Source organism: Petromyzon marinus, chromosome 17 (genome assembly GCF_048934315.1).
Source record: "Petromyzon marinus isolate PM22_M1 ecotype Great Lakes invasive population chromosome 17, UKy_Petmar_22M1.pri1.0, whole genome shotgun sequence".
NCBI classification, from domain to species: domain Eukaryota; kingdom Metazoa; phylum Chordata; class Hyperoartia; order Petromyzontiformes; family Petromyzontidae; genus Petromyzon; species Petromyzon marinus.
In genome coordinates, this window is record NC_133683.1 from 14118291 (window position 1) to 14132055 (window position 13765).

Genomic DNA, 13765 nt, shown 5'->3' on the forward strand with positions numbered 1-13765 from the left:
TATGTGTGTGGACCTGAAACCAAGCTGTGGTCCGGTCCGTTGTAGCTAGTTACCGTGTAATTAGTGCAGTTAACCTGGTGGTCCACCACCATAGGTTGTTATAGTGTTAAGGGGTAGTTACCCTGTGTGTTGGTGTTAAAAAATGTGTTGCCTCCAAAGAGTACGTCTGTGACTCAGTTGAATCCATTACACTACGATAGAGTCAGCAGATACTACAATAGAGTTAGTAGTTACGACTATAGAGTTGGTAGATACTACTGTAGGGTCAGTAGATACTACTACGGTCAGTAGTTACTACTAGTCAGTAGATACTACTGTACAGTCAGTATCTACAACTACAGAGTCATCAGATACTAATATAGTCAGTAGATACTACTTTAGAACCAGATACTACTGCAGAGTCAGATACTACTATAGAGTAACTAGATACTACTCACTATTGTATGTAGGGTGTGTAGGTAGGTATGCCTATGTGGGGGTAAAAATATTTTTTGAGTGGGGGGGATCTTGACAATTTTCGGAAACCTTTGGACTTCTGCAAGCCTCTTATCATTTTGTTGACGGACAAATGGACAAACGGCACGCTGGGCTTTCACAATAGCTGAGTATTTTTGTATGTATTAGTTATGTTTTGATTTTAAGTTTTGAATTATATTTTCCCCCCACACAACGCCGGGTACTTCCAACTAATTACTAATATTATTTTAATGTACAAGTTGGAATAGTTGTCACGACTGGGATAGAATACCCCAGTTACTATCTCACTGTATTTTATTGATAATCCAGCACTCACCAATTTACTAGAGTCACTCGCTCACTAGCAGTTAGTCACCTCCATCTCACTCTGCTATGGTTACCATGGTTTATTTTCCTGTGAACTTGGTCCTCCAGATTGTTTCCTCTGACTCGTATTGTGCTCAACTGCCACACTGCGGGCCAAAACATTTCCCATTCTGCTTCTTCCAGCACAATGTTTGATTTTGGAATTCCCTCCCATCGTTAATTTTACCAAGCTCTTATCTTAATCTTGAAACGTCTTAAAGTTTATCTATTACAACTATAATACTTGAGAACATTATTTTGTCGTATTCTTTTGTGTTAAATATAATAGCACCCTGGATGGCAGATATATGTCAAGAATGCACCACAGATTAATTAAAAATGTACTTCACTTGATAGTGCCGTTTAATGCTGGCCGCTTAACATTCTGAGCCTTGGGGCAATGTGCTCTGAAATGGGGTAAAAAGTAAAATACGAAGTCACCAACGTGAGGAGCAGTCCTACCAGGAGCCAGATGGCGAACTGGCTGAGTAGCCGTTGATCATGTCGAAGGTCGTCCTTGGTCTCGGTTTCCGTGTGGTCGAGCGAGTGCTGGGAAGAGGCGACGCCCGCCTGCCTGCGGTGGTTCATCTCGTACTCGCGCTGCTCCGCGTGGAACTCCACCTCCTTCAGCAGGCTAGAGCATCAAGTGAGTGGCGCAACTGTCATCGACGCAACGATGCAATATGCGGCGCAAATTCAAAACAAGGCTCTCCCTTGTGATTTGGGGTACAACCTCAAAACACATCGGAGAGCTATGCAGTACAAACGCGTAAACCTACTTAGGAGAAATCAAAACGTGTTTGGAAATATCAAGAACAAAATGTTATCTGGAAAGTTTCCATCGTTTTCCATCGCATTTACATTTTATTTATTCTTATTTGTGGATGTCTATACCATATTGTTTTAAATTTCTGTATTTTGTCTAAAAATACAATGTCGCCTCCAGATGGTGTATTGGAGGCTTAGTAGAGTAAATAATAAATGATGATGATGGATCATTCTGCTCTCTCTGCTCTGAACAAGGGCACATGCCCAAAATGTTATCTCTTGTAATGCAGGTCAATTTGTGCATGTAATTCAGTCCTGTGTATTTTGTATAGAAATATAATATTCATGGTGAAAAATCTGAACCTCAAATACAAGACAGAAGAGGGGATGCTGCCGTGGTGTAATGGTCAGTGCACAGACTTGCAATCGAGAAGTCACTGGTTCAATTTCCCAGCACAGTAGTGTAAATAATTTGGGAGTTTCTTGAAATCTCCACCATCAAAGATGTCTGGCCAATGTGAAAAAGCAGGCCAAGATAGCCTCTAGAGGGGCTCTCTTGTCGAGGTCCTACGACTAGCAGTGATAAGGGCAAGTAAATGCAGGGCTGCACATTTTCCATTTCACATAAAGTTAAACAATTGCTCAAAAACGTAATAACATTGTGCAGGCTTACCATGCACACTGTATTTTAAGGGACGAAAGTGCGCTAATTAAACAGCGGCGATTCTTTCGGCAGAGCGAGCATCACTTGAGCAAGTTGTCGCGCTTGCTCCCCAGTTTCCTCTCTCCGCACGCAAGTGCCATCGTGGGTACCTGACGACAGCCTCCACGGTGCACACAAGCTCCTCAGCGCCGCACTCGCGTGTGTTAATGGGCGGTGGTGACGTCTGGTAGAGGTGGGGCTCCCCGCCGGCCGCCCCCTCCCCGCTGTGGTGGCTGTGGTGGCAGCGCCGGCAGAAGCGCACTGGCTTGTTGCCGAAGCGCTTGCAGCAGCCCTCGGAGAAGCACGTCACCACCGCACGCTTCACGTGTGAGCTGCAGTTCTGCGACCGCACGGTCCCCGCGTACACAGAGACACACACAGTGATACGAGACAGAAACACATACCCACAGAGACGTGCGAAGTGATTCCACAAATACAGAGACACACGCAATGCTATTATACGTAACTAGAGGCACGAGTAATGATACAATAAAATATCCGTCTAGCCTTAACAGACTGTTGGGGCAAGTGCTGTTAGCGAGCACCTATGAAGGCCGGCACGGCACACTAGGGGGTGAGTGGCCAACACTACGCCCGGCCGCCTTTGTCTCCCTAGTGGCGATGCTCACACATCACACCAAGTACTCATTTAAGGCTGAGTCTACCTAGGGGAGGCCCAGGACTGGTTCAGATAATCGTCACTGGTGTTGGCCGTGAGCGGGAATCGAACTCGGGTCGCCGGGTTCGTAGCGCAGTGCGCTAACCGCTACACTACCGCTACAATACACACAGAGACAAGCAATGATACCATGCACACACACACTAATTAGGTTTCAAAAAAATAAGTGTAAATGTTCTGCACACAACAGTGGTGCCCACAGAAACACTACAATCCAGGGGTATAGAAACGTATAACCTTCTACGTGACTTTACCGAAAGAACCAAGAATATCAATGAGTGTCGTTTACAAGTGACCTGGGTCACACCAAACTGGCAGCATGAACAACATGAAACCAAGTACAATAATGAAGCAAATAAAAATCGGAGCAAAATAAACAAAAAGACTTAGCGCAAAAACAACCACGTGACAGAATACATCGAAATATGGCCGACAAATTAATTTCACATAGCCCACAGTCACAAGACCTATTAATTTTGGACACGGAATTAAGATGTCACCATCGATGCCTCTTAGCTGCACTGATTGAGTATTGGAGGGAAATATTTTCGTGCCGGCAACATTGTGTTCCAAATTTATCACCGTGCTCAGTCACCTCTGTCACTACAAGGGCTTCTTTATATTTGGTCACCACGCATGTTAATTTCCTTGTTCTGTGGTTGTATAGGTTGCCCCGTGTGTTGTACATTGACATCGCACGGTACAGCCTTCATGATCACAGCATTGTGAACTTCACGTGTGTTCGACAAAGTATAAACAAGCCCCGATATCTCGGAAGTGTTAACATGTGGGCCGCCAAAGGTATTTGAAAGCCCTGTTTGGTCCTCAGTAAAGAAAAGATTCCCCACCCCTGCTTTATACTATTTCAAATTTTATGGGTTACAAAGTTCGAAGGTTTTTGTTTTGAGAAATATGAAGTGAAATGTTTTGTTTGAATCAATGTAGAATATAAGCAAGAGTCAATAGAATCGTTCCTTTACTAATTGCGTAGCTAATGAGATGAGAATAAAGCATCGTGAAAATGACATGAAATACAGAACGACTGTGGAACATATTCTTGGTTCTTTCGGTAAAGTCACGTAGAAGGGAAAGAACCAAGAATATGAATCCCTGCAGTCACGAAAGCTTTAAATCAAAAAGACTGTGGAACACTTACAAACATACATCTATAACAAAAAAAAATCTTACCTTCTTCTGACAAATAGCTGATATTTCAGCTGAAACATTTTTATACAGAAAATAAAGACTTAGCGAACATCATATCAGGTTAGGACATACCTAAATCATAACATGTTTCAATGTAAGAAAACCTATATTTGAATAAGTCACATAGCTAGATAGTTAACTGTGATTTAGAATTCTATTCATAAAGCTTTTGTTATATAGTGCAACAATGGCTTATAAGTTGTGCAATGTGTTCCTGTTTTGTTTAACTGTTTGTAACTGTAGAACCAAATATAATACTTACCCTGAGGAAACAACACGTCAAACAGCCATGCAGATTGCTCCCTAAACATAGAAATTGTGTTTCAAAACCACAGAAATTGTACTATATATTTTTTTAAGCTGCCTGTAACTGTAATTACATTGCAGTTGATGACATTATTATATGCTTATGTTTTATTTGGTAAAAGCATTGCAGCCACTACTGTACAATGGCATTCAGTCTAGCGCAGTGGTTCTGAAAGTGTGGTCTCCGAACCACCCAGGGTCTGTGACAGTCCTCCAGATGGTCCACGGGTTGTGATGCAAATGCAGGTTGATCCGGAAATAATAGCAATGTTTATACCTTTTGTTTCAGACATTCATATTTACCTTATAATAAAAAAAATGAAGTTAGGTAAAAACTACCCTGATTAAAGTACCCTAAACCTAAGCTATAAATGCCCACCCTTCCCCAAAAAAAACCTTACAGCTGCATAAAAAACATGATGTTCCATGAATATGAATCACTTTGTATTACTGATATTCAGAAATAAGTGAATGCATATTGTCACCAGGGGTGGGGGACCAGGGTGGTCCACGGAAATGTTTGAATCAGCTGAGTGGACCGCGGGACAAAACAGTTTGAGAAATACTGCTCTAGACAGATGGCCTCTTTTGTAACTCGGTAAGATGTCATTGAGACCAGACATCTCCTTTTCAAGGGACCCCTGGGTTTAAATAAGTTCAGCAAAACACCAACTTCCAGTGTGTAAACAAAGACAACATAGAAAACGCCATATAAAAATATGACAGCAGACCTTAGAATAAAAATGCAAGAATATAACAAATATGACCATTGTTTAGCATTGCATAATAGGTTAACCAACATAAATTACATGGAGGCATTACATTTGCTTCATATTAAAGTCGCATTCAAATTACAAAATAGTGACAAGAAATGAAATTAGCATAGATGATAAAATAAAATTACTGAAACAAAATGGCAATAGCTACAATTGACTGATAATGCACAAATGTAGAAACAATCTTGGTGAAGGATACCGTCAAGTTGAATTTGCTTAACCAGGTGAGAATTCAAGAGCTCTGTAGTAAGAGTGAGCCTACTGAGTGCATTTAATACGTATTTTCTGAAAAAAAAAGAGCAAGGCAATTCAATCTGGCGAAGGTCCCTAAGAGTGCACCAACTGCTCAAAGACACACGTGCCATTGCGTCACCTGGGCAGCTTCTGGGAGCAGTCTTCACACAGGTAAAGCGGAGGGGGCTTGTCCCCCCGTGTGACAGCAAGTGAGGGGTCCATGCACATCTGGCGGAAGACGGATGACGGTGCCAACAAATTGAATGGTACCAACACACAAACGTCGCTGAGTACTCTGTCAACAACAAAACCTTTAAAAATTGAATTTTCTTACCTTAACTGCTGGTTTGTTGATGGGATTGTGACATTCAGTATGCTGGCAATGAATAGGGTTCCAAGCTAGAGAAGTGACACATAATAGATAGGGAAAAAAAATTTAGTTGCCTCTTAATTTATTTGCCTCTGCATTTTAGTATTTTCATTGCGAGAGCTTGTGTCTGTTAGTGCAGCTGTCAATTTTCATCCAATGCACAAATATTCCTCGTTCCAAAATTGCGCACACATTGGGTTTGTGACTAGCGCAGCAAAAGTGTGCCCTGCAAATGCAACCATGTCCCTTTTGGCAGCTGCTTCTTTAAGTAACACACTTTTAAAATAAATGTATTCCAATGTAACAATCATGTGTAATAAATCAACCAAAATGAAACAGAATATATCGTTGGCAATTACCATACAGCACTTGGAAAAAGCATACCTGTGTACTGCAGCCCCCTGTACTCACTGATGGCCCCAGGTGGCTTCAAGTTTGGCCAATAATGAAAAAGCATCTGCACAGCAGGTGGTTTGACTTGAGCTGGGCCATACGCTATTACATACAGCAGGTCCTGTTGGGAAAAAAAAAACAATAATTTAGGACATTATGTAACTGCAATTGAACCGAGAATAAGTATTGACTAAAAACATAATTTCAACTTCATAAATGCGAGTTACTTTGGTAAAATGTAAACAAAGAAAGTTTCTCAAACACATTTATATGACCGCTGCACTGATTATAATAAATAATTATTAATTGAATGTGTGCAGGATTTTGTACACTATTAGTCTTAGAAATATTCCGTACAATTTCTTTACACTCATATCATTCACAGTTTCTCTGTACAAATATAAAGTCAAATCCACATCAGTGTTATACATTTTAACACGTAGGCTTTCGTGACCAATATCATCCATAAGAGGTTTTTTGAATATATACATGTGTCGTTAAAACCCGCCACCACCCGACACAGCCAACTAGTAAGGGTTGTCACATAAACAGAAAGTGCCACTTCGTCACTAGTACAGCACACCGGTGTGTTGGAGAGCCAAGCCACAAAATTTACAATCTGAGTACAACGTTTCGCCAGTAATTACAACTAGCTTCATCACGCGACAAACAGATTTGTTGAGAAGTCAAACTGTTTTGTTCCTTATATAGAGGCATAGATGTGGTGACCACGCTTTTGTGCTCTTACTCGTTGGCTGTATCGGGTGGTGGGGGTTTTCACGACACATTTATATATTTATGCCATCTAACCCCAAAAAAACCTTTATTATGGAGTGTTATACAGTATTGCATATACCTTCCATACTTCTTGTTTATACTTCATAAGGCATTCCAGCAGTTGACAGTGATAGACTGAAACAAAACAAAAAACATTTCAATGTGCAGTTACATGTGTAGTGGGTTTCCGGAGACAATTCGGATAGGTAACTTCTTTATTACAATACAGCACTCCAACAGTCCTCATACACTGGTTCAGCTTAGGGACACAGTCTACTCCTAGCGTGCCATGACACTGGCAACGCTCTCGGGTCCTCCACTATAACTACCCTAGGGGAGGCTACCCTGACCCGACCCAGCCAAGGTGCGGGTCTAGACTCTGGCTTCCTCGGACCTCGCCCACAAAAGGGCGTGGGGCCAGGAGTCCCAGAGTCCCACTACTGGCCCAGAGTCCCACCACTGGCCCGCACAGTGTCCCGGTCCTGACAAGGACAGCGGGTCGAGGGGGTCCAGGGTCCTATCTAGCTGGTCTTCAGCTTCGGTCTTCAACTGGTCCCAGATCGGCTGGGGAGGTCCCCTTTTATGCCCCTTGCCTATTGAGGGGTGGGGCTGCGAGGGATCCTAGAACCCCCACAGCTCCCCCCCCCCACCGTTGGGGGCGCCAAGGGGCTTAGCTGTCTGGGGATCCTAGAACTCTCAGCAGCCCCTCCCCTCTTGGGCTGGTGCTGCAGCCCCTCCCCTGACGGTACGAGGTACCATTCCATCTATGGTGCTACACATGTATCACTTGCAAACTAACAAATAAATCATTATTTCAGGTTGTTGGTCAGTTCCTCAAAATTACTCTGCATGCTTGAAACTACATTGACAGAAAGAGGAACACAAACATATGCGAAGATCTGCAGATTACATACATCATTTGAATCATTACACACGTAAGTGGGCTTGGCCAGGACATGCCATGAGAAGGGATGATGGTTGAAAGTCAGAAATAAGGACAGACTGGCAGAGAGGACATCCACAAAATAAATTGAACAATGAAATCAGCTCGTGTGCAGGTGCTAAGTTGATTATTATATTGCAGAACCATGAGTGCTGGTGACGGCGTGAGGAGGCCTTCATCGAGCAGTGAATTGGCCCATGGCTGATGATGACGGTGGAGAATTTAAGGTCATTGTTCGATTACTTACCTGGATTGCTTGTGTACTGCATTGCTATCATTAGCATGGAGGAAGCAGACACATTCACGTAAGCAGGAATGCCCTCCCTCTTGAAAGGTCCCACTGCAACAAAACCACACACACAGCCACAAGTGTTACATTAATATAAGGAGAGTGGTATATTTTGCAAAAACACCATATTAGACACCATCTGTAAAATTCATAAAAAACATGACAGAATCTCTTTAGATAATTACCTTTATCATCCATTTAGTTGTAGATTGTATTAAGACTACAATGTATTCGATTAAACCACATTTGCCCAACAAGAAATACATTAGGTAGACTGAGAATTCAGAAAAAAAACACTTTAATTGAACATCTCGAATGGAATGCTCCTAATCCCATCAGACCTCAAAAGCCAAGCAGACTTTCAGCCTGTCTAGTCACATGTACGTTTTATTTAAATGTATGAATAGTGCTTGGATAAGTGACCACCATGTACATTGTGCGCAGCAGAGAGCAATACAGAAAATCCATATACTGTACCCAACCCGTACAGACCAGCGTGGTGAAATATGATCAAATACGGGGGTGGGCTCTCATGCAAGAGTGTATTGGCAAATGGGCTTGTATGTGTACGAAATGTGTTTTCTTACGCATGGCCATAGGGAGGAACGTGGAGCTGATGAAGTCCAGGATGTCCTTGTGCAGAAAAGCAGGGAACGTAGCCAACGTGGAAACCATGGTGTAGGGCAGAGTACTCAGCGTGTCGTCATTTAGAAAGGGAACCAGGCAAGCCATCGTGTAAAATATGGACTGGCCAAGATCTGAAAGCAAAAACAATAGCATTCAGTTGTCTAAAAACACCATCGCAGCAAAGTATTTTATGAAAACGTGAATTGAAATGCAAACGTGTTTTGTGCTCGTTTTTTGCAAATGAAACTGCAGTGCAATATTGATTATATATGTTAACAAATGCTCAACATATAATCAAATATTAACTGTAATTAAAATTGTATATTTCACGTTTGTTTACAAACGTCATAGAGGAATTGATGAACAAAAAAAGTATATTAGCTTTTCTGCCTTAAAATATACTGATCATAAATTGGCCTGCTCACAATGTGATCGTGCAATTAGTCGTAAAATATTGAATTAAATGTTCATGCATCAATGCAATTGTGTGACCTATTACCTACCATACTGACCATGCTGCAGCATAGGCACCAGATCAATGAGGCTGACTAGGGTGGCATAGAGCCCCTGGTAGTCAAGGGAGGGGTACTCGGCCAGCCGCGCATCACGGCTCTGCTGGGCGCAGTCGAAAGCGACGTCGCGCAGAACGCTGCAAAGGAGGGACTCAGTCACGGACGGGTGTTTCGGGCGGGTGGGAGGGAGTGGGGAGGAAGGGGAGGTGGCAGAGGGTGGGGTGGTGGGAAATGGCATGGGAAAGAGGCACAGGGGCACGGGCAGCGTAAGGCTGGGACTAGGCGCGGGAGCAGCCCGCACGCCCTCCGTGCCCGTGTGAACCAAAATGCTGTGGGGGTAACACAGGGGAGGGAGGCAGGGAGGGAGGGAGGGACGGGACAACAACATAAAACAGAACATTAAAATGACACGACACTTGGTGGCATGACTGTGGAAAGCTTGCCAAGACTACTTCAGTCACATTATTTCTTTACAAATATTTTCAATATATACTTAATGTATATATAGAACAGATTTTTCTGTTTTATTGATTACAATTTTTTGGATCAATTTTCTAAATGAAATATGTGACTAATAATAGGCTTTCATTCAGTAGCACATTGTACTGCAGCAAGCATTTCCATATTTATTTAAATAAACATGTGTTTCAAAAAAATGGTCCCGAAACCACATGTTTATTTTAAAGAAAATAAAATTTGTTTGCACACTTGGTATAGTAGTTTGTATGCATGTTGCATGCAGGGAAAGATTGTTACATTGCAGAGGCATTCGCTCATTCGTATGGGTTTAGGTTTATTAGTATTGGAAATGGCATGATGTCTTTAGAAGTGGTTCATTATGTGCATCTTTACAACACATTGCATCAAAAACATCCGTTTCATAACACATTTTAATGGCCATTAAGTCTGTCAATACCATATATATTTAGGTGTTAACATTTTACAACAATTAACAATGGGAAATAAGTAATATTATAAATTAAACTATGCAAGCAAACAAATACACATTCACACTTTTGACGAATTAATAAAATGGCCATTTAAATAGTTGAAGCAATATTAATATTTATATTTAGTGAATACATCAATGCGTGCTAATCATTGCTGGAGGAAAAATATAACTCCGTGCCAGGTAAAACTCAAATTACAGTCATCTATGTTATCATGAAAATGTAAGTAAATAGAACCTACCTTAAGAGTGTTTGTGAGAAGTACTTTAGAGTATTTGCTATGTCTGTTCCCGTGGGTACAGGGTAGATATTGTGAGTCACTCGGTTGTGGTACTCTTGAAGGTAACGAATCTTTGATGCAACTAAAAACGAAGCAGGCGTTTGAGATTCAATGGTCAAGTTATCAGCTTTGAATTACGAAGTGTATTGCTTTTACTGCACAGAGTATGTCATTGATATATGAGGTGTGTAAAGCATGGAATACAAATACACGAATACAGAACATGATAGTGTACTTACATTGCTCAGCTTTTGTAGACATGCTTGCGTTGTGGGTGGACGCCAGTGCAAATGTGTTTGTATAAAAAAAAATATTAAATGTTATCAGTGTAAGACTATCTGTTTAAGGGTTGTCCACTTAAATTACGTCGAATCATTGCTGTAACGGAAAAAGAAAACACGTAAGTTACCTGCAACTTCAAGTCACCAATAACGTGTTTCAATATTTAATATTCTCATAAGCAGTGCTGTACTACTTTGTTAATGTGTAAATGAATGTTAGAATTTAGAGCCCTTTGTCAATCCACTGCTGGATAAAGGCCTCTGTATACTGCGTTGGTCCAAGGGGGTTGCCGAGGACTGGTTCAGATACATTTTTCTGATGTTAGCAGTGGGCAGGAATCAAACACAGATTGTTCGGTTCATAGTGCAGTGCACTAATCATCGTGTGAAATCTCCACAAGCAATTTTATATATCATCACGTAATGCATTACTTTATTTTGCTGCATTTTAGTTTGCTGTATATTTTGGCATTTTGCGCATTATAGTACAGTATTGTATATACTACTCAAAATTATTTGAAATATGAATATCCAAATCAAATGCAAGTACAATCATCATTAGCAAATGCATAGCTTCTTTTCATAGAACAGTATTTCACTGACACGAGTACTGCACGTAATTTAAACATTTTCACCGAGAAAATCAACCGGATTTCAAATTACTGTGGCATTTTGGTTTTCTAGAAACGGGCTTCGTTTATTCGAGTCAGGGTTTGGAATAATTATGACATGGGATCGACTCCATTTAAAAATCGGTCTCTCAAATCGAATGGCTGGTTGCATACACAAATAAAGGGATACCTCCCCCTTAACCGACAATTATTTAAATAGCCCTTAACTTGCTGTTGTGGAAAGTGCTGCTAGCGAGCACCTATGAGGCCGGCTGTCTCCCGAGCGGCGATGTTTGCACGTCGCACCAGGTGCTTACTCATTTAGGGCTGAGTCGACATAGGGGGAGGTCCAGGAGCGGTTCAGATATTCGTTGCATACATAATTAATTATCGAACTCGGGTCGACGGGCTCATAGCGCAGCCAGGTAACCACCACACCACCACTCTTCATATATACAAAAATGCACGCACATACATGTAAACAGGGCACGCAAAAGACGCATACATATAACCATGCAGTGCACGCAAATATACATATATACACCACATGCATGCACACATATCCACATACAATAGATTAAAACATACGTTTAAGACAAAGCATAACGAATACACAAAGACAATCACACACGTTCGCGTACACGCAAGCATAACAGATTGACCAACGCATCTCCTAGCATCCGCGTACACAAATCACGCGCACATCAACGCGACAAATCCCTTCCCCGTCCAAAGCCACGGCATGACGTTGATTGAAATGTCACGACACGCGTTACAATGGCCAGCATTACCACTGTTGCTGCTGTTAACGGTGGTAACGATGAGCGAGCGGGGTCGGTCCAGCAAACGCCGCACTCCGTGGCCCGCGGCGAGCCCCGTGACCCGGTGACCCCCCGGGGCCGCATTCAGGACCTGGACGCCTCCAAGCGCCGCTTTATATTTCCCAGCTTCTATGCGCAACAGCGGCTCCCTCATTGGTTGCGGACTCCCGTCCGTCTTGCTTGTCCGACCAATCGCGTTCAGCGCCAGGCTCCGCCGCGCAGACTCCGTGCGGAGCGGGTGATGCTTATCCGAACTAGGGAATTGAATGTGTGGGAATCACGCACGCGCAGCGCGGCCCGCTGGGGTTACTGTTGCCATGGTGACGGTGGTGATGGTGATGAGGGTGGTGATGGAGGCCCGTATTAATAATAGCAGCACCAACGCACGCATCGTGACACAATAACCTTGAGGTGGTTAAGCGCACTGCGCGATGCACCCCGCCACCTGAGTTTGATTCCCTGCCACTGGTAACATCATTGGCCAGTGATCTCTGAACCTATCCCTATGTCACCAATCCCAATTCACCAGAGTGGTGAAGCATAGTCAAACGACCCCCAAGGAGTGAATTTTTTTGTCCAGTAGTCGTTTAATAAAGGGCTGAAAAGTGTCGACGTTTACCGCAAATAACCCTACTGTGCCACAAACATGTCAAATCCCCATGCCGTACCAAAAATAACGTTGCTATGTTACATAATTCTTTATCCATTCATCAGAGATTCACTGACCCTCAATACTCTACTGAGGGTCCTGCTTGGGATGTGACAAATTCCAGTTATGGATATATTTTTGCACTTTAAAGTGTGTACAGTAGTAATCGACTTACACAAAAAACGCTTTCAAAATGCATCAAATATTGGGCGTTCAATTGGCACAATTACTCATGACACAATGAAATAACATGGGTTAGCATTAGGCCTAGAATTAAGGTTAACCCTCACGGTTTATTGGGTAAACTGGCCAATGCCTTGAAAAGGAAATACAGGATTTTAAATGCCCTTGGCTTTCTGTTTTTCTAAGTGTTTACATACGCCACAAATTATAATGCTGACAGAAAGATTAACATACCATCACAGTAATCTCTTGCCTAAGTGTTATACGCTGGGATTTTCAACTGAAGCGCCAATGGGGAGAAAACGATTTCACAGATCACCCCCAATTCCCCGTGTCATGCGGTACAGTAGTAACGCTATCATTACCTACACTGCATGTTAATTACTAATGCCCTACACCGTTATGGATGGCGGCGGCTTAGTGGAGCCGCATCCAGCAGCGGGTAGATCATGGCTGGTGATGATGATTATCCTACACCAGGGATTCCACAATCATTCACTTCCAGTGGCGATTCTATTGGGAGTCTGGGGACCCGTGTCCATCTAATACACAGCAGTGCCCCCTCCCCCACTCTGAAGCAGTTTA

General features: G+C 42.5%; 1 protein-coding gene across 10 annotated transcripts in view; it reads right to left on the minus strand.

The window, feature by feature from the left end:
* Positions 1 to 13023, minus strand: part of UNC79 (unc-79 subunit of NALCN channel complex) — a 54813-nt gene extending 41790 nt beyond the window's left edge. For 6 of the 10 annotated variants that reach the window (XM_076067645.1, XM_032956073.2, XM_032956069.2 and 3 more), the window contains exons 1-14: positions 12319 to 13022; positions 10875 to 11013; positions 10597 to 10717; positions 9397 to 9734; positions 8854 to 9024; positions 8225 to 8317; positions 7114 to 7169; positions 6249 to 6378; positions 5829 to 5893; positions 5634 to 5722; positions 4441 to 4481; positions 4161 to 4189; positions 2404 to 2633; positions 1285 to 1456 (exon numbers count right to left, since the gene is read on the minus strand). In XM_076067645.1, coding sequence (XP_075923760.1) covers positions 1285 to 1456; positions 2404 to 2633; positions 4161 to 4189; positions 4441 to 4481; positions 5634 to 5722; positions 5829 to 5893; positions 6249 to 6378; positions 7114 to 7169; positions 8225 to 8317; positions 8854 to 9024; positions 9397 to 9734; positions 10597 to 10717; positions 10875 to 10896 — 1557 coding nt within the window. In that variant the 5' untranslated portion in view covers positions 10897 to 11013; positions 12319 to 13022. Of the gene's footprint in view, positions 1 to 1284; positions 1457 to 2403; positions 2634 to 4160; positions 4190 to 4440; positions 4482 to 5633; positions 5723 to 5828; positions 5894 to 6248; positions 6379 to 7113; positions 7170 to 8224; positions 8318 to 8853; positions 9025 to 9396; positions 9735 to 10596; positions 10718 to 10874; positions 11014 to 12318 lie in introns of all 10 variants that reach the window. The other 4 variants (XM_032956070.2, XM_032956066.2, XM_032956072.2 and 1 more) reach the window with 3 other exon arrangements.
* Between the last annotated feature and the right edge of the window lie 742 nt (positions 13024 to 13765).